The sequence below is a fragment of the Aspergillus karnatakaensis genome, assembly GCF_047715665.1.
Source record: "Aspergillus karnatakaensis strain CBS 102800 unplaced genomic scaffold BJY04scaffold_6, whole genome shotgun sequence".
In the NCBI taxonomy this organism is placed as follows: Eukaryota; Fungi; Ascomycota; class Eurotiomycetes; order Eurotiales; family Aspergillaceae; genus Aspergillus; species Aspergillus karnatakaensis.
Window position 1 is genome coordinate 545,095 of NW_027395718.1, and position 18,728 is coordinate 563,822.

Below are 18,728 nucleotides of genomic sequence, written 5' to 3' on the forward strand. Positions count from 1 at the left end.
AGGTAGAAACCTTCTGGAGAACAGGATTCCATCTAACGTAGACACGGTATGTACATACAAAACTAGGAAAGCGTGCGAAAATACGGATACATAAGCTTCTATTTCTTTTCTTCCTCCTTGGGCTCCGGCTTGGGGGTGGGGAGTTTGAACTACAGCGTAATTAGCAATGACTCTACCGAATGAACGCTTAATACATACCGACTCAGGAGTCCTATCCCGACCAGCTCCAACAGGCTCCCATGAAGCGCTACCGCCCTCAAAGTTACGGAAAGCCTGGGTAAGCTCCAAAGGCTCAATGACGATTCGCTTCTTCTCCTCGTCGTACCGGAGCTCAGTGTAACCGGTCAAGGGGAAATCCTTGCGGAGAGGGTGGCCGTCGAAACCGTAATCGGTCATGATGCGGCGCAGATCGGGGTGGCCGGTGAAGAAAACACCGAACATGTCGTACACCTCACGCTCATACCACAGAGCTCCCTCGAACAGACCGGTGACACTGGGGACGGGGCTGGCCTCGTCGGCGTAGGTCTTGACGCGGATGCGGGAGTTGTAGCGGACACTGAGCATGTTGTAGACGACCTCGAAGCGCTGGTCGCGGGTGGGGTAGTCGACAGCGGTGATGTCGGAGATCGTTGTGAATTCGGCCGAGGTGTGGTATTTGAGGAAGGTCATTGTCGGGATGACGCCGGAGGGGGGAACGTAAATGACGAGTTCATCCTTCCAGACGGAGAACTGCTGGACGTGCTTCGGCAGGCAGGACATGATGTACTGGCCGTAGGTGTGCAGGCTGTCGGCTTTCTCCTGGTGCTTGTCGGCTGGGTTGACGACGGGTGCGCGGAGAGGACCCTGGGCTGGGGTTTGTTAGTCAATCTCTCCATTCACTACCACAGCTCGAGTTCACGTACGAGGACGGTCTGCCTGGCGCATGTTCGGGATGTCCGTGCTAGCTGTGGACGCCTTCGCTACATACTGCAGAGGGGTCGATGAGAAAGCACGGCAATTGCGGGATGACCGGGCGGCGGAGGTCAAAGAACGACCGGAGCCCAGCCGCATCAAGGAGCGAGAGGCGGCCATGATTCTTGCAGCAATCGCAGCACGACGGGGTAGCAATTGAGGCTGATCGGGCGGGAGGATAGACGTCGTCCACTATCCAAGGAGCTTTTGCGGAACAGCACGTGATACTAGTCATGTGATGCTGGCAGGCAAACAAGCCAAACACATGCAAACCCGATCTGATCTAACACATCAAGCTGCAACTTTGATTCTCTCTCTTGCCTCACGCATACTCCTTGTCCACCCCCTGCTCGACGCTTACCTCGATAATACACTCTTCCCCCGGTGTACTCCTCCACGAACTTTCTTACCTCGAATCATACCTCACCCTTTCTCCCGCAGCCGCCATTTCTTCCCCTTCCGCTGTTAGGTACTGGGCTTGTATTGCATCCAGTTGCGCATTTCCTCCCACATCTCATTCACAAAACGTCAAACATGTCGAGCCGACAACAGATCGATTCCGTCATTGACGATGACGATGAGTTTTGGTACGCTGCCCCGGTCTGCCCAGAACAACTATTCCTGTTCGTGACTGACCCCACGACTCTGTAGCCCCCTCTGCATCGAAGAGTTCGACCTGTCGGATAAAAACTTCAAGCCGTGTCCTTGCGGGTATCAGGTGCGTGTCTTGTTTATTAAAAGTATCTCATGTCAAATCTGATAGGCTGACTCGACCATCCATCTGATTTAGATCTGTCAATTTTGCTACAACAACATCAAGACGCATAGCGAAGAAGGCCGATGCCCAAACTGCCGACGAGTCTACGATGAGAGCACCATACAATACAAAGTGCCAGATGTGGATGAGTGCGTTTTTCGAACACCTGTTTCTTCCCGTTCTTGGCACTAATCTGGACCGCCCAACAGGTTCAAAGCGGATCTCGCACTAAAACATCGCAAAGCAGCCGCCGCAAAGAAGAAGGAAGCCGAAAAGCGCGAAATAGAAGCCTCCAGTCGAAAGAACCTTGCGGGTGTACGTGTCGTGCAGAAGAACCTCGTCTACGTGATCGGTCTCAACCCCACAATACGCGACGAAAATCAACTTCTCCAAACCCTCCGCGGGAAAGATTATTTTGGTCAATATGGAGATATCGAAAAGATCGTCGTCAGCAAAGCTAAACCCGGCGGCAATCCCCACCAGGGTATTGGGGTTTACGTGACGTATACAAGGAAGAGCGATGCTGCAACCTGTATCAACGCTGTGGACGGCTCAGCGAACGGGGAACGGGTCCTCAGGTAGGTTATTCCTGCCGGGTTACATGGCTGTTTGCTGACTATAGTAGGGCACAATACGGAACAACAAAGTATTGTTCGTCCTTTTTGCGTAACGAACAATGTCACAATCGCAACTGCACATTCCTACATGAGACTGGGGAAGATAGTGACAGCTATAGCCGCCAGGATCTCTCCTCGATGAACACACTGTCAAGTCAACGGCCTAATGGAGTGGCCAGTGGCCCAAGCTCTGCTGTCCCTCAATACGTCGCACGATCTTCCGCTCAGCCAATCACTCAGACGTTACGTCGCCAACCAAGCAAAGATGATGCCGGCAGCAATCGCTCTCTTGATGGATCGGCACTACCATCTTCTGCTAGCTGGGCAAACAAGGACACACCAGTTAACCGGACGAGGCGGGCTAGCTTAACGGGCAGTCAAGCCTCTCAGAGCCCGCGTTCGGCACTTGCGACGTTTGTGACACCTGAGGATACGAAACGGACCGAAAAGCCACCACCAATCCAACAACCAGTTCAAGAAGAGCGTGTTCAGACACCCTCGATATCAGAAGCGCCATCTTCGACCCCTAATCCTCCTGCTCCCCGCACTCCAGAGAAGCAAGAAACGCCGCTATTGGATAATCTGGTCAAGGCTGTGAATTCACCCTGCTTCAAATTCGTCTTTTCGTCGGCGGGCCTGTCAGCGGACGAGCTTACTCTTATCGAAAACCATCCGTCATTCATCGACCCATATGGTGGAGTTAAGCGCCGCGCGATGCGCGAGAAGGCCGAACAGGAACGTGCGAAGCGTGAGCAAGAGCTTCTGCAGGCGGCACCTACAGAAGATGAAGGCCGCGAGAGCGGGAGTCTTCAACTTGGTGGTGAGCCCGACGATGCTAACCCGCCTAGGGGTCGAGTCGGCCGCGAATCACATGGCGCTATTCAGCCTCCTTCACAACAAGGCACAACGGCAAGCTCGGCTGTCGGGTCTCCTGTATCTGCGGCTAGCCACCAGTTCCAAGGACTCAATCTCAACAACCGCAGCCTGACCCCACTGCAACAGCAGCAGCTTATGCTCCTCAAGTCAGCTGGCAATCAGCAGGCAGGCCTGGTCGACCCTCTGCAGTCTGGAGCCAACAGCGCCGCCTTCGATCAGGCCGTTCAAGCTCGCCAGGGTATTTTGCAGAGCCAGGTTGCGCAACTTAATGCACTCCAGGCGCAAAATCGCCAGAATTCTCGCTTCTCTTTCGCCAACGACGCCAACGCAAAGAACCTGGCAGCTTCTCGCATGCTTAGCCAACCAACATCTCTGATGCAATCGGGTACGCCTAACCCGCTAGCTGCTCCCAGCCCACAGCATTCCCTTGCGAGCAACTACTACACGAGTGGTGTCCAGGGTCCACCTCCGGGTCTGAAGACCGCGGGAACCCCACCTATCAGCGGAGGTGGCATGTTCGCTCAGGGACACGGTTTCACGTCCAACATAGGACTAGGTGGCAAGCAGGAAGCCAATCCTGAACTAATGCGCGAGCTGCTGCGCAGCCGCAGTGGTACGAACGCCAGTGGGCTACCGGGGCAAGACAACAAGCGTGAGTCAATGTTTCCTTTCCTTCACCAGCACCAAACCCCTCCTCCCCTGACTCCTGTCAACGGCCTTCTCAGCTCTGTCTATGGATCTCAAGCGGGGAATACCTCCGACTCTGGGTCTCAGAAACAGAGAAAGAGGGGGAAGAAGCAGAGACATGCTAACACTTCCTCCGGTGGAGGTGGTGTAGTTGATCTTGCGGACCCGAGTATCCTGCAGGCGAGGATGCACCAGGTTGGTGCGAATGCTGTTGCTGGTCAAGGACTGTATGGGAGTCAGGGGCAAGGTGGGTACTCCATGATGTATGGCAGCGGCTTCAACCGCTGGTGATTGCATTTCCCTCTTCACCTTGGATCACACTATTCGTTTCTGTTTTATGACTACCCTTTTTTTGCATCTTCTTCCTATTTTCAGTTCTCAGTTCTGGCTTGCTCTTCTTCGTCTTTTTTCCCTTTTAGCTACGACATGATATCATACCTTTTTCCAAGGCGGGTGGAACATGTCCTCCATACCGCATCTAATTTGATGTTGAACTTTTGTGATGTTTTTCTACACTGCAACGATGCATTTAGCAACGGCTCTGAAAAAACGAGACTGGGCGAGGCGTGCCTTTGGCGTTTCTGTTTATGGGTCAAAACGGTTATTGTTTTTTCTTTGTGTTTCTACCCTCTCTGTTGTCGAAGATGACCAGAGACTTCTTGCATTTTCTGGACACGGTGTGTCCGTTCGTCTTGTTGACGGGCTTCTGTCCATGTCGCATCCGAGCTGGGTTGAACTATCAGCGTCTTTGGGGCCATTCCGTCTACTCATGGTTTTATGTACGTTAACCTCCCTGGCCTGGCTTTGATATACTGAAGCAGGGTCTTCTATATGAAACCAATTTCTCACCAATATTGTTCATATAGACATCATGCCTTGTGTGTCCGCCTAGTCAGGACCTTCTGTAAATACCTGCCTGCCCTTTCGTATTTTGATGTTACCGTGTCTTGTTTTCCTTTTGTTACATCTCGCCTGTTTGTGTTTCGTCATCTTCCATCATTCCTGGCCTGTCCACCCCAACCATGTTACTCATCAAGCTGACTTGAAACCTTAGTTGATGATGAATTTCCCCCTCTCGGTGCGGCGCCGAAGGATAAACGCTCGATTGATAGCTTTGGCTCACTCATGCGATCGCAATTGATGAGTGATTCCCAACCCCTGGGTCGCTCTGGCACGCCGAGCCTTCCCCCTGGGCTGCCTCTTCCACAATCGCACCCTGGGTCGGGCTTCTTCCAAGGCCTGAAATCATCCAGCCCAGTCTCATCGGTGACTGGCCCACCTCCTGGTTTTGAGGTTCCTTCTCCTTCAACTGATACAGATTCTGAAAGCTCAGAGGACGAAGCCGCTGAGTCGGAGCAGCCAGCACCTGAAAGCAAACCCTCCGCTAGGGCTAAGAATGTTGCAGAGATCTCGTTGGGTTCACCTGTACCAAAGTCAGCCACTCGAGCTCGTGCCCAGCCTAAGGAGCAGACAGTACCTGAGAAGAAGGGCACTCAATCGAAGCCCAGCGAAGCAAAGACACCTGCCAAAGCCAAGCCGATGAAGCTAGATTTGAGTTTCACCACCACCCACGCCCCAGAGGTTCCGACTAAAACTGATCCGCCGCCGTACCACCTCCCTCAACAAGCACCTGCTTCTGCTCTCAACTCTCGGCCAAATACTCCGCTTACTGGAGTGTCGCGCGTGCTGGACTCTCCCGCCCCTCGTCAGCCCCGCGTTCTCCGTGTTGTCGATACTCCAAAGGCTGAGACACCTCCTCCAATGTCTGCCACCCAGTCGGTTGCGTCGTTCTCTGTTACCAGCAAAGTTCGATCCAGACGGCCCAGCGTGTCATCTCAGAGTCGCTCAGACACTCCCGGTGATATCGGGTCTGAGGCTGACCTCTACACCTCAACTTCAGCATCTCGTGCCAACTCTCCTCCCGCCTCGTCTCGAATTGGCTCCGCGCCTGTGCGAGCTATCACGAAGAGTCAACTGAAGAAGGAAAGGAAGCAGAAGGCGAAAGAAGCAGAGGCTAAGAAGCAAGACACCAGCTCCGTGACCGAGGAACCGATCCAAGCCCCGATTCTTGGTAGGAAGCGGAAGACCAAGAAGGCTTCCACCGAGTCACCCAACCTGCCTTTAGAGAACCCTCCAAGTTCCACGAGTTCCGCCAAGCCTACTCCTACTCCTAAGGAGGAGGAGAGGGTTGAACCGCCAAAGAAGGCTAAGGCGGCAGAGGTTGCTGTTCAGAAAGAGGAGAAACCCCCTACCCCGGAAGTGAAGGCCACTGTCGAACAGAAACAACCAGAAGCTTGGCGCTCCAAGAATACTGTCGAGCAGCTGCTGAAGGACGCGGAGGCTTCTGGAGTGTCGCTCAAGGAGCTCTTCTCTGAGCGTACTTCTCCACTACAGGTCCTGCTGTCCCAACTTCACAAATCTGGCGCGCTTGACCTCAACACTCATCCTCTGTTCAACCCATCCAACCTCAACCAGCGGTTTGACATGAAATGCACCTCCGATGATTACGAGGACCTGAAGCAGCCTATCGAGCTCAACGAGGAGCACCGCAAAACCTTGCTACGCGGTGATCCACTTCGAATTGGCACGGACACGGACTCTCTGAAGCACAGATGTTTCATCAGTCCCCGGGGTTGCATCCTCCACCACCTCACCCCTGAAGAGGAAGACCGATACCTTGCCCTTGAGAAGAGCATCTCCTGGGCCATGGACACTTTCCAAGAATACCCCGCGATCCCCATCACCGAACCAGACGTCACCAACCGCGGCGGCGGTCTCGACGCTCTCTTTGCCACTCCGGAGAACTTCAACGTGTGCTGGGTCGATGAAACCTCCGCAGAGCTCTCCGCTGAATCACCCACATCCGCACATTCCGCTTCCGAAGGCACCACCTCCTCCCTACCCCCGAATGTCCTCTCGGCCATGGAAGCCGACAGCACCCGCAGCCACAACTGGGCCATCGCCAATACCGCAGAACTCATGAACGCGACAGCTACCTCAGTGCGCTCGTTCGCCGCCGCCACCGCAAAACACATGCTCGGTGCCGCTGGCGTTGTCATGGGCAATCTCCCGGATCTTGATGACGTTGTTGGCATGACGGACGAAGAGCTGCGTACGTTTGCCGTCAAGTCACAGAAGGAACTTGAGGCGTCGAGGAAGGAACTCGATGCGATCGATAAGAAGCTTGGTGCGTTGGTGAAGAGGAATAAGAAGCTTGCGCAGCAGGCGTTGGCTGCTTAGGGCTGTTAGCTGTTAGTCGGTTGTGCTAGGATTCGATCTGACTGGCCAATTCGACAGTCAGCGGTTCGCTTTGCGTTGACTGAGTGGAACCATTATGTTATTAGCGTGCGCCTGGCCCAATTTGTACATTATCTTCTGTCCTATCTCATGTTCGAGTAGCAGAGCTCATAAACTCTTTGATCTTCATGATTACTCCACGCCCATCGACTGTAACATTCCCACCAGCCTTCCTCAACGGAAGGCAGCACCCAAAGGTAGGCTGCGCAACTTCTATTACCTACATTTCCCGGCCTCCACTGCGCCTTTCCCTTACAGTACGAATGCAAGCACCCCGCTCAAGCTCGCCCTTCTCGTTTCATTCTTCTTCCTCATCCATCCTCTCTTTACTACTAGGGCTTGACCACATCTAGTATCCCTCTGATTTTCTTTATCACAGATGTTCCACTCCCTTCTCTCTTCTGCTGGCCCTGGTAGCTGTGCTACCAGGGCCTCAAGACCCGATTGTCTCTTTATTCTTACTCACGAATATCTCCTACTTCCTCTCTTTGCCACCATCGGTAACTGCGTTACCAGGGCTCAACAGCCCCTGGCCCCTCCAATCTCCTTGCTATCAGGGCCCAAACGCCCCTATTTCCCTCCGCCCCTTTCGAGGGCTTGCTCTCTCACTCCCCCGATAAACACCCTCGCAACGATGAGGGAGATCACCCGACGCTCCCCGGAGCCCTCAGGAATACGAGGCCTGAGGTTTGCACCGCTCCGCATCTTCCCAACCACGTCAGTATCAACTAACTTTCGGAGCAGGGCTCTCCCGTCGGGATTATATTCCGAAACGATCTTCCCGTTGACGAACGTTCGGCTCGCGCGGAGATTTTCAACACACCCACAAAGCTCTACCCAGCCACCCTCGAACGCCCGAACGGTGTTGTTGCAAACGAGATGGGTTCCAGCATAATTGAAATACTGGAGGAGCTCCGGGAGAAGACCAAGGAACTTGATAAGCGGCTTGATGACTTTGGGAAGGAGATTGCTGAACATGGGAAGGAGATCGCTGAACATGATGAGAAGATATTAGAACTCCAATCATACACCCTTCCTCCCTGCGTGATCCGAGAAGGCGTCCTCAGTCGAGGGTGCTCCGTATATCCCGACCAGAAAGCCCTCGTTGACAAACGAAATGCCATCGCACACGGAGGAGACATCAATACCGACTCACTTCTGTTGCGAGAACTGCAAGCGAAGGTCGAGAGAGGCGACGGTCTTGATGCCGATAGACAGCTTCTAGCAGATTGGAAAACACGCTACAACATACTCTATGGCTTGGACCCCGTCGCCCATCCCAGCAGGCGTATGATGCACAGGATTCCTCATGCTCAGGTGCAGGTCGTCGAAGCTTTCGTTCTCCACGCCAACTTCTACAACATGGACCTCGGCATCCAGCAGCCGGAACGCATAAAGTACCAAGAAAGATGTCGGAAAGTTGTCCAGCCTTGGGTTTCTTTGGGCGAATTCGATGCGAAGGCCGCGGAGGATACCTTGAAAGAACTGCGTGCGGAGTTTGCAGAGCTTCCCAAGAACAAGCGAAGGAAAAGGCATGGTTGATTTGCCACCTTATGTGCTATCCACAGTCGTGTATCTTTGGTTGAGAATGGACGCAGTAGATGTTTTCGTTTCTTGATTCTGCACTGTTTGAGGTAGAAGCCGGCTCCAACTGCACCGTATTCGGTTCTGCTAGCGGTTCAATCTAGGAGACTCCAAGTAGCTGTCTTGGTACAGCCGATACAATCAATCTCCTGCACCCATTTCGAAGGCCTACCTGCTGCTAGCTCAGTCAGAGGCATTACTAACTTTCCCTCGTCCTGGAATCTGAACCTGATTTGACCTATCGAAGCACCGTGCCCTCTCAGCATGGCATCAACGAGCGCGACTCAAGTTTCGGCGTAGTGTTCGAAGAAGTAACAACAATAGTCACCATGGAATCTGCAAGGTTGGAATTGCGGGTTACAGAGTCTACAGATAATTGGTTACTATTGCTCTCCTGACGGTTACTGTACCCTCTTCTAGATCGTTCGATGTCGCTCCAACGAAGGACATGGATGCCATTCGTGAAGAGACCAAGTGACCCCCCCATGCGTAATTCACTCGCTTGGTGCAATCTGCAGAGTGAAGATACATGAAGTGTCCAGCTTGGTACGATGTCCGCATTAGCCCAGCATCCAGCGGGTCGACCGATCCCTCTCCATCCTGACCAGAACAGCCTTTGCCAAACTGCAAAGCAACGGATAAGGTCAGGTAGCCTGCAGCCCGATGAAAAACAGTCCCGTGTGTGTGGGCTGAGTGAATGCGCTCTGGGTACTGTCGGGGGGCCGCGGCTTTCGTGGTGGTGAGTAGTGGATAGACGACGTAGCTGGAAGTGATTCGGGATTGCGATGAGCATGAGGGAGGGCGATTCTTGGGGGATCTAGGATGGGATGCATCGAGATGAGACGCGACGACTCAATAGTAGAGTCAGGTCAGTCCGGTCCAGTCCACTGGGGTATTGTTATGTTATGCTCTCCCATGATCAGCCGTTTCAGTGATCGGATCAGGGAAGGGTGTATTCACAGAGCTAGTATCGGGGATAGTGAAGGGAGGAGTCATACCCTGATGTTTGGTCATTGTAAGGGTGGTTCTGGAAGTGTCTGGGTGTCTGTTTGTGAAGCTGGCATTGAATGTTAGGGTTACGGGCCCTGTCACCCCCCGTTTGTTTGCCTGCAGGCGGGGTTATAAATACCCTGTCTTTTCCCCTGGAGTTCCATCCTTCTTCTCTACATCTCCCAACCTCTTCGGACTTTCCTTTCCTTTCCTACTTTTTCTTTTCTTTCCTTTGGTTCGTGGCTTTTCTTGGTGGTTGTGTTGGCATCCTCTACGGATGGCACCAAGAACGCGACATGACCCTGCAGTCTTGGGCGAACGAGGCGGTCCGTCAAAAGCTGTTCCCTTTCCCTGCCGCTTGCACCGACGCCTTGATCGCGGAACTCACCTGCACCATCTACAACGACACGAACGTTATCCGCCAATTGACTGGCATTGACCTTGACAACACTAATACCTCCCCGGACGCCCGTGATGAGGCTGGCTGGTTCGTTAGTTGCGTTGGCATCCTCTACGTTGGTGGGTCGTAGGCATCGTCTGGGTCGACTCTAGCAAAGAACCACTGTGTCCTGCCTCCTGGTATCAACTCTTCGTTGCTGGGTTGCGGTGGCTGCATCCTAGCCCTACTCTCGACTTTGACGATGACGAGGGAGCAGAATACCTCTCGCCTCCCTTCTACTCTTACCGGAGGAGGTCTCTGCTCCGCAAAAGACCAAAGGTCTTACTTCTTCCAGGTATACACTCGTTTGGCTCTCCTGTCTGACTGTTCAGACCCTGCACCATGAGATCTCGCTCCTGCCATTGATTGCAGCCTGCATCTCAGATGATGAGACGAATGAGCGCCCCTTGTGGCTATCCACTTCGGTACCCTACGCCTTCTGGACTCTACGCCTTCTGGACTCTACGCCTTCTGGACTCTACGCCTTCTGGACTCTACGCCTTCTGGACTCTACGCCTTCTGGACCTCGATTACGCCAATGCCCGACTCGGGGTAAAGAAAATCACGGGTTAGTGCTGCATATAGCCCCTATTCATTATTGTTCTTGCTAACCTCTTGACGTTAGAGTACAGACCTGCTTCAACTGACTGCTGGCCTCGCCTCGAACCACCCAACGGCTCATCATAGTCAATCCAGCTTTTGATGAGCAAACGGCCAGTTCTGCGCCTGGAGGCCAGAGTGGATATGTGCTGCTCTTCTGTCTGAAAGACTTACCGTCCAAAAGTCGCGCACTACACCAAATGGTAAGTACACGATTCCATCAATCCCCTTTGCGATTTATCAATCTGTCATCAATTCCTCGCTTTGCGTTGCCTGTTTCGCTTTGCAGGCGTTGTTTCTGTCTCTCGTGAGTAACACAGCTTTCTTCCACAATCACCTCGCTTGTTTCTGGCTTCACGAAGGCACTGGCTAACCTTGAGCAGTCCGCGAAAATCACGATGGCTGCTCCTGCTCCTGCCTTTCCCGCCTTTGCCGTTCCCTCCGCTGCTCAACCAGGGCGGAACCTTTCGAACAGCCTGTCGAACCTCGAGCGTGGCCGTCTGGCAATGTGGCCGCGAGCCAACACCGTTAACCGCCTTCCTCCCCAGACCGTGACACGCGGGGCGCTCACGGTCTCTATGACAAATGTTTACCGCTGGCCTGCAGCTCCGGTAAGTACTCTGAAAGTCTACTTGGCGGCTGGAAATCCATGACAGCCGAATGACGACAAAGGCTTGCACGATACCGTCAAGCGGCAAGTCAACGCTTGCGTCTCTCCTTTACCGGTACTTCAAAGACCGAGGTAGAAGCGTCTAATTGACCTGCGGGTGAACGCCGCTCGCCAGGACTCACTCTGTTCCTGCGGACAACCACACCAATACCATATCTCCAACTGCATGTACCTTTCCGAAACTGAATGCGCAAATGACGCCGCTGTGGGGACACAATTCAGAAGCCCCGAGAATTCCGCGAGATCCGCTGGGAACAGGAATGCACGATCATTATCAGGACTTAACGAGTAAGGGGGGTTACTGTCTTTATCGACCTCGCCTCACGGAGTCATGGTGGTTTTGCCCTCAAGAATGCAGGAAAGGGTCAATGTTGATGCATTGGGGCAAAATGCCCTTATATTACTACTTCTTCGCATCGTCCCTACAACGTTATACATCCGGGTGGAAACGACAATGGCACACTGGTGCTACTCGTGCGGCCTCTCTCAGGACAGAATCGTGGATCTGCCAGCAAATTCATTGGGTCTCTTATACGCGAGCTGACCTTCCGAGACTGAGAGAACCTGCATGCGTCGGTTCCGCTAACTTTGACGACATCATGGCGGGAAAGAAACGGTCTCGACTGAGAGTAGACGCATGCTGGGACGGTCATCCGATGCGCACTGTTTCTGAGATGGTAGGTATACTGCCATGATTAGGGGGAGTTGGAGTTCCTGTCCCGAAAGGACATAAAGATCGCCATGCCATAAGATGCAGTCCACTACTGCTCGACAGAATGCAAAGCATACCGAATTGGGCTCCTAAATTGATGTTCACTGGTCGCATGAGGGACCTCCTCATCAAAATTGAGACAGCATTAGAAGACGCGTTCAGATTTAAGCCTCACTGCTCTTGACCAATGGGAGCTCCCGATCCCGACCAAGCTCCTTTACAACTCCCTGAAGCTTCTCATGCGTTGGACAAAGGACAAGCGGTATCATGGCCTACATCAATGGCATACAATCACTTACACACAGGCTTGTCCGTCGGTCCGAAGTGCAAAAGCCGGAGCTAGAGACTACAGATCAGTGCTCGACTGCGCGTGCTCAGATCGAGTCAGATATATTCTTCTACGTACAGCTACAGAGGAGCGGTAGTGAAATTCCTGAGGTGGGGCTTTTCCTCTCATCGACGCCATAGCAAGAGGCCTCGGGCTGCCAAATGGCCTAGTTTCTATGTGGATGCAACCTGGCATAGCCTTGGGTCTTACCCTACAAACAGAATAGCTGACTCCCTCACGACCGCGATGGACAGTGACCTTCAGGATGCCTAATAACCCTGGGTGATATGACTCGACAGTGGCCGCGTCGGGTGGTGGCCACCGGTCAGGTGTTCGCGTACCTAGTTGGCTCAGCGCACAGCGCCGTTAGTAGCAAGCAATCAGTTGCTTGCTCCAGAGAGGCCATACAGCCACTGCGCACAGACAGGCTGCTAGTGATGGCAGAGGTTAAGGAGTGAGCACTGATGGCTAAGCGAAAGACCAAGAGGTGCCCGGTTAGTCCCCCGGCAACAGTTTATCTTTTTCCAATGTAGGCTGCCCTCGCTCTACTTCTGAAGAAAGTGTGATCCGTTCTTGCAGGGTTCCAGATAACCTGGTCATTTTGACCATGTCAATTTGAAGGCCAAATTCGTGCTGTCCTCGTTCGCGGCAAGGAAAGATGATGGATTGAGTGCAGGGGCTTGCAGCCACGCACTGGCAATTATTGAAACCAAAGCTCGATCTTGCTTTTGTCCGGTACCTCGCCAACTGCCGGCACATGGAGACACTGTTGTCACACAGCCTTCTTACCAGCCCTACCATCGCCGGTTAAAATCCAGTGAGTTTCCGACTCGTTTGTTGCCCACGCCCATGATACTTATATCCAAATGGGTGATAACCCAGAACAGACACGGTTTGAGAGACGTGTTCCAATGAAGGAGAGTTTCAGGTGTACATCGTTTCAAACTGGGTATGTCACTGGCTCGCTGCACTTCCTGACAGGGTCCGCATTACATTTCAACGTACGACTGCGGCTAATAGACATGTCAACTTGACTATTCTGCAAAAGGCACAGTCATACTTCCTCATAGGAAGCGAGGCGAAAAGATCAAACACAATCAGCATGCAAGAGGCGGGGGAGCTGGCGAGTTGGACCGTCGCCTACAAGGCATGCTGACTCGACTTGAAAGGGCAGCAAGTACGTTGGATGTACGCAGTATCCATAGCGGTTTCTGACTCGGCTGCTATTACAGCCTGCGATAATGACAGCAGTCATTTGCTGTACTCTGACGATTATTGCGAGACCTTGTCATCGTGCCAGGTCTTGTAGGATACCTGAGATCAAGCCAAGCGGGCCTCGTTGTTTTCTTGAAGGAGGTGACTAGTCTGATCTCAGTGAATGGCTTTGAGTGGTCATTCGACCACTTTAACTTCAAGTCCAGAACAGACGGTGGGCTGAGGGATGTCGGCGGGAAAGAGACGCTCGCTATGGTTGAAACATAGCCCGCATACAAACACAGCGCCCAAATGCTATTGGTTTTGACTGGCATAATCTGTGGCACAGATCGCGAGGTAGAGTTGCAGCTCTAGAAGATTTGGGGGGCTGTTCTCTTCTACTATGCCCTCAACGCCACTGAGGTCAACACGGTACGTGGTAAAATGTACCACTTACCGAGATGCAACCGCTGTATCAGCTGGATGAGAATAGTTGCTGCTGTCTATCAAGCCTGCCATCTACCAAACGGGCTATCACACGGTCTAGCAGCCATGAAGAAGGCAGTCATCTACTGCAACTCTACAGACTCCAATCTTGTTAGGTCTGCGGTCGTTATTCCTGTATGGACATTTCAGCTATGAGGACCAAGAACCGGACAGGTTCATAATGATGTCTACGGCAGCATGACGAGTCAGCTTGGTTAATCGACTGTCAGGCCTGATTGACTGCTGCAGGAGCTCCCGGGTCAGAAGCACCATCAGGTACAAATCTCAGCCCAGCATGCCGAGTTAGAGCAGAGTTTCTTCGGCCTAGGGTTCGAGAAGGATGCGGTAGGTATGATACCCTGCCAATCCTGATAAATGCCGCCTGTTGACGATTTCAGGGCGTCCCGCCGTTTTGTTAACGAGAGTACTGGACGATCGACCGAGGGAACCCGCGCTCAGGAAATATCGCCACACTCTGGATCAGAAGGAGGTGTTCGAATTCCCGACCTTTCCTTTCGCTGTACGAAAGGATTCGAACACCATCGGACTTCTCATTAACAGTCTGGTGCTCTAGTATTAACCTTTCATGCAGGTCTCGACTGGTAGTCCCTCGTACATGAACGCGATTTTGATTGCAGGCCGTGGCCTGTCCGTTCCTATCGGCTGTACGGAGAGCACCGGCGCCGAATTTTTCGAGAACCCCCGGATTCCGGGATAGGGGCAGGAGTCGTGCACTGCTTGTAAATGGCACGAGGGTTTGGACGGTCGTTCCCTCAGCCAGAACGCTCATCAGTATAACAGCGAGCGTCGCGGCAGTGCTACCAACATCAACTTCTTCGATAAAAGCACGAACAGCAGCCGTATTTCGTACGAGCTGCAGGGCACCATTATGCCGTTGGACGTGCTCACTGGCTGGTTCAAGGGCTTTTATGATAGCGTCCCGGTTATGATGGCACCTCGAATGGGCTTTACGAGCCGTTCGCACCCCATCGACTATTTCGTTTCTTGGGCTTGGTTCCTCATATCTACCCCATTCCCACTCTAGGGCTTGTTCCCGACATACGGCTATTTCCAGTACAGCTCAGTCCTCGTGCTTCGGTTCCTCTCTTGTCTGGACTCAGATGGTCCAAGAGAGTTAGTGATCCAAGTCACTGGTCTCTCCGAGGGCTGGAGAAAGAAATGCCCCACTATTCGGGTCTTGACAGTCATTGTGGAACAGACGCAAGGATACGGACGTCAAAGCCCTGCCTGACAACCGCACACTTGATTCGGAAGAAGAGTAAAGGGCTGCAGACTGTCAGATCGCAGTACTGGCAACCCAGAGCCTGGATGTGGTGCAGCTGATCCCGGTAGCCTGTCACACTTCGACCGCACGGCCACTATCTTAAGGATGTAATCCAGCCCCCCCCAGCAAATCATTTGGTCATAGGTTCATTGCGTAATGAAACACCAGTGCCTATGCCCTCTCCCCTGTCCTGGGGTGGTGGCTGGCCTTGTAGGTAAAGGGAACGGCAGGGAAGCGGCACAACATTGAGAGCATCCAGTCTCAAACAACACACATCTGAGGCAGTCGCGCAGAAAGAAAACTTCAAAGACATCACGGAAATGTTCTTTCGCGTGTGTATGCCAGAGTAAACGACCCTCGGTTTCATCAGGGAACACGGCACGGCCCTCGTCTCCATCGGGTCTGGGAGGCTAGTTTCATTGTAGTAAGGGGCAACCGACTGGCTCAACGGGCTCGTGGTCCCAAGGCAGTGATTATTATCTGTGCTGGTAGTAAGCCTCAATGCGAATATGAATGTTCAGAGGGCGCGAGGACTTTCGCGGGTTTTAGCTGGGCTAAACCCTCGTCTGAGTATATCTCCAAGTGGCTTGGGCAGAAGTGCAACACCGGCGTGCACGATTTGATTGCTTCCAGTCCTGTGAGCCCCTACAAGTGTACACAATATATCTCGCCTGACTTCCATACAGACATATCGGAAGGTCATGCAAAGGTGCGGTGGCCCATCCTTTGAGAGCCATGAATCCAGGTCTCTTTTAGGTTATGACCCTTAAGCTAAAGCACAGAGCCTGCTACGAAGAGACGAAATTGTTGGCAGAACTTCCCAATTCATCAGGCAAGATGTTGAAGTCAGTCTAGGGCCTCGTGGGATCAGTTCCCCTGAAGCGCTACCCCGCGAACTTCCCAGCGTGAAACTCACAGATCGATATGGGATTTACATCATCCCTGGTCATTTCGACGATTTTCCTCCGCTTATGTTGGCTCTAGAACTCCACTGAGTCTACGGTAATGCGGGCGGTTATCCTGCCAGCGAAATGATGCATGCAACTTGTACATCCTACCTCGCAACCATTTACCTCTCTATTTTCGGTGCGTCAGAAAGGGGCTTTTCACAGCCTCCTCCATCTGGCAAATTATGTCTCGCTTTCCCCATCCTGGCAGAAGACAGGGCAAAGTATAGTCAATGTCGATAATTCAATGTCGATAATTGGCCTGCTCACGGCTCGCAGCCTACCGCCTGTTGGGGGGTATACCAGGCAATCTTCCCGCTGGACTTCGATGTCCGCTTGGGAGCATTTAGCGAGTGAACTGACCGAGTCATGCCTTGACCTTTGTCAACACGGGTGCTTTACTCTAGTTTCATCGTGGCAAGGGGCTGCTATGTCCCGTGTGGTGGATGCTTTGCTGCCTGATGCTGAGTGACCGGCGAACGCCCTCCGACAAATCGGCATCACCAAACACTTGTTATTCTCAACCGACAGCACGCTCGCCGACACGATGGACACCGAGGACGTTGCTACTAGACGCACCGCGCCTGGCGGCGTGACTGACGGCAGCGTCATTACCATGCATGCCCCCCATTTCCGACTGAATACATCGTCGAAAAAGGGCCTTGATCACCTTCAAGCCCGGGACCTCGAGCCCATCCCCGCCTGCATCGACCCACATGCGGTCTAGATTCCCAATTGGTCCAAATTGTCTCTACACCAGGCGTGGCCAAGTTCCTAGTAGCGTCAGGTAAAATGACAATCACCCATGCTGGGGTAGTAAGTAGTCTTCGAAGAGACAGAGAGGCTGCTGAATGACATTCACCGAGTTGCCCGCGGCCGAGGAGGCTTTAAGCCTCGGAAAACGGTCATCGTCGCAGCAGGACAGTTCGAAAACGAAGAGGTGATAAACTCCTTTGTAAACAGGTTGGCAACGGCCACCATCAGTGGCAGCCTAAGCAGGCCCATTCACACAACACGCACTGGCTGGCAGTCGACAAAACGGGAAACAGAGATCTGGCAGGTTCAGTTGATCCTGGATCAGGCACGCCGTCAGGCAAGAGGAAAGTATGTCATCTTCACCCACTCGTCTTTTGAATGACTGCTTGGAGATTGGGCATATCCCATTTTTCCTGTGCTGTCGTCTGAGGCAGAAGCTGTGGTGAGCCAGAGCACCATGTGCAACCGCGATTTGCTTGTGTTCTTTCAAGGTTGCGTCGAAGGTTGGTTGAGGGGAAACGAAGAATTTTGTGATTCCGACTCCGGACCTTGCTGTGGCATGAAGCCGAGGGCCTGGAAAGCAGCCTGATGGGCGCAGCAATTGGGACCAGGCCGGTGAGGGCTCGATTGGAAGACCATCGATACAGGAGAGGCAACCAGGAGGGGCAGATAAAGCACAGGGTGCTTTCGGGGACGGGGGAAGAGTCATGTAGACCAACTCAGGCAGTTGCTACCGTTGCCCTTTCGGAGTTGTTGAGGGTTTGCGTAGGAAAAGGCCCCGGAGATATCGCCAGACAGCAACAAGCACAACGCTGCCGGTTCTCGTTTCATCTGGTTAAACGTTGCACTGCCTCTCGAACGGAAATTCGAGCCCAGGGCACGCGAGCATAAAAACCTCTGCGATGTCGGACTAAGCCCTAGCTTAGGGCAAGCTGGCAACTGGACCGTCTTTCTACACAGTGAAGTCGAGGTCTTTCAGACGGCCTTGATAAAGTCCAGACCGATCTAGAACAAATGCAGGCTTATTTTTGTAGCTGCTGTGCTGAGCGCACCCAGTTTTACTTGACCATCAGTCAGCTTCGCACCGATCTCAGGAATCTGTCTCCCAGAGAAAACTATCCGAGCCTTGAAATTTACCATCCTGGATGAATATGAGATATGGAGCTATGTACAAGATCTTGACAAGCAAGCCCAAGAGCTCAACTCAATGGGATGCACTTGCCGCTGGCTTGCTCTTGACAAAGATCAGGGGCTTGGTCGCAAAGATACGAGGAAGCTTGATAGCAGCTATTTTCAGCTATGCAGGCTTGTGTTTCAGAGGACAGACATGTTGGCGCAGACACCGAGTAACTCAGGTTGTGTGCTGTTCTGGAGAGGGTACGAGCCACGTACCCTCGCCTTCTATGTGATGAAGCTGGGCAGTGCACGGTTGGAGATCTGATCATCGGTGTGATCTTACCATGTGGGGTTCATCCCTAGATAGAGTCGAATGCTCAACCATCATGGTCCTACTAGCAAGCACCTGCAGTGATGAACGAAACTAAGTTCACCG

General features: G+C 52.9%; 5 protein-coding genes across 5 annotated transcripts; 3 read left to right on the top strand and 2 right to left on the bottom strand.

The window, feature by feature from the left end:
- Nucleotides 1–18: 18 nt before the first annotated feature.
- Nucleotides 19–1,124, bottom strand: BJY04DRAFT_136490 (complex I 30 kDa subunit family protein). Its single transcript, XM_073708600.1, has 3 exons — nt 903–1,124; nt 199–848; nt 19–149 (listed from the first exon to the last, which is right to left on the bottom strand). The coding sequence occupies exons 1-3, from the start codon at nt 1,069–1,071 to the stop codon at nt 99–101; spliced, it is 870 nt and encodes a 289-aa protein (XP_073575428.1). The 5' UTR covers nt 1,072–1,124; the 3' UTR covers nt 19–98.
- A 160-nt stretch (nt 1,125–1,284) lies between these two features.
- BJY04DRAFT_180070 (CCR4-NOT core ubiquitin-protein ligase subunit MOT2) lies at nt 1,285–4,901 on the top strand. Its single transcript, XM_073710001.1, has 5 exons — nt 1,285–1,538; nt 1,603–1,669; nt 1,742–1,857; nt 1,918–2,286; nt 2,334–4,901. The coding sequence occupies exons 1-5, from the start codon at nt 1,486–1,488 to the stop codon at nt 4,177–4,179; spliced, it is 2,451 nt and encodes an 816-aa protein (XP_073575429.1). The 5' UTR covers nt 1,285–1,485; the 3' UTR covers nt 4,180–4,901.
- A 924-nt stretch (nt 4,902–5,825) lies between these two features.
- Nucleotides 5,826–7,293, top strand: BJY04DRAFT_180072 (uncharacterized protein). Its single transcript, XM_073710002.1, has one exon. It carries the CDS (start codon nt 6,373–6,375, stop codon nt 7,126–7,128), a length of 756 nt encoding a protein of 251 aa, XP_073575430.1. The 5' UTR covers nt 5,826–6,372; the 3' UTR covers nt 7,129–7,293.
- Nucleotides 7,294–11,508: 4,215 nt separating this feature from the next.
- On the top strand, nt 11,509–12,305 carry BJY04DRAFT_136545 (uncharacterized protein). The gene has a single exon (XM_073708602.1). The coding sequence runs from the start codon at nt 11,663–11,665 to the stop codon at nt 12,161–12,163; it is 501 nt and encodes a 166-aa protein (XP_073575431.1). The 5' UTR covers nt 11,509–11,662; the 3' UTR covers nt 12,164–12,305.
- A 2,831-nt stretch (nt 12,306–15,136) lies between these two features.
- BJY04DRAFT_180078 (uncharacterized protein) lies at nt 15,137–18,496 on the bottom strand. The gene has a single exon (XM_073710003.1). The coding sequence runs from the start codon at nt 17,883–17,885 to the stop codon at nt 17,412–17,414; it is 474 nt and encodes a 157-aa protein (XP_073575432.1). The 5' UTR covers nt 17,886–18,496; the 3' UTR covers nt 15,137–17,411.
- Between the last annotated feature and the right edge of the window lie 232 nt (nt 18,497–18,728).

Coding starts and splice junctions, on each gene's coding strand:
- BJY04DRAFT_136490 (XM_073708600.1), bottom strand. CDS start 1,071: ATGGCCGCCTCTCGCTCCTTGATGCGGCTGGGCTCCGGTCGTTCTTTG. Junction 849..902: donor GCGCCAGGCAGACCGTCCTC/GTACGTGAACTC, acceptor AACAAACCCCAG/CCCAGGGTCCTCTCCGCGCA. Junction 150..198: donor GGGATAGGACTCCTGAGTCG/GTATGTATTAAG, acceptor ATTACGCTGTAG/TTCAAACTCCCCACCCCCAA.
- BJY04DRAFT_180070 (XM_073710001.1), top strand. CDS start 1,486: ATGTCGAGCCGACAACAGATCGATTCCGTCATTGACGATGACGATGAG. Junction 1,670..1,741: donor CGTGTCCTTGCGGGTATCAG/GTGCGTGTCTTG, acceptor CATCTGATTTAG/ATCTGTCAATTTTGCTACAA. Junction 2,287..2,333: donor AACGGGGAACGGGTCCTCAG/GTAGGTTATTCC, acceptor TGACTATAGTAG/GGCACAATACGGAACAACAA.
- BJY04DRAFT_180072 (XM_073710002.1), top strand. CDS start 6,373: ATGAAATGCACCTCCGATGATTACGAGGACCTGAAGCAGCCTATCGAG.
- BJY04DRAFT_136545 (XM_073708602.1), top strand. CDS start 11,663: ATGACGCCGCTGTGGGGACACAATTCAGAAGCCCCGAGAATTCCGCGA.
- BJY04DRAFT_180078 (XM_073710003.1), bottom strand. CDS start 17,885: ATGACTCTTCCCCCGTCCCCGAAAGCACCCTGTGCTTTATCTGCCCCT.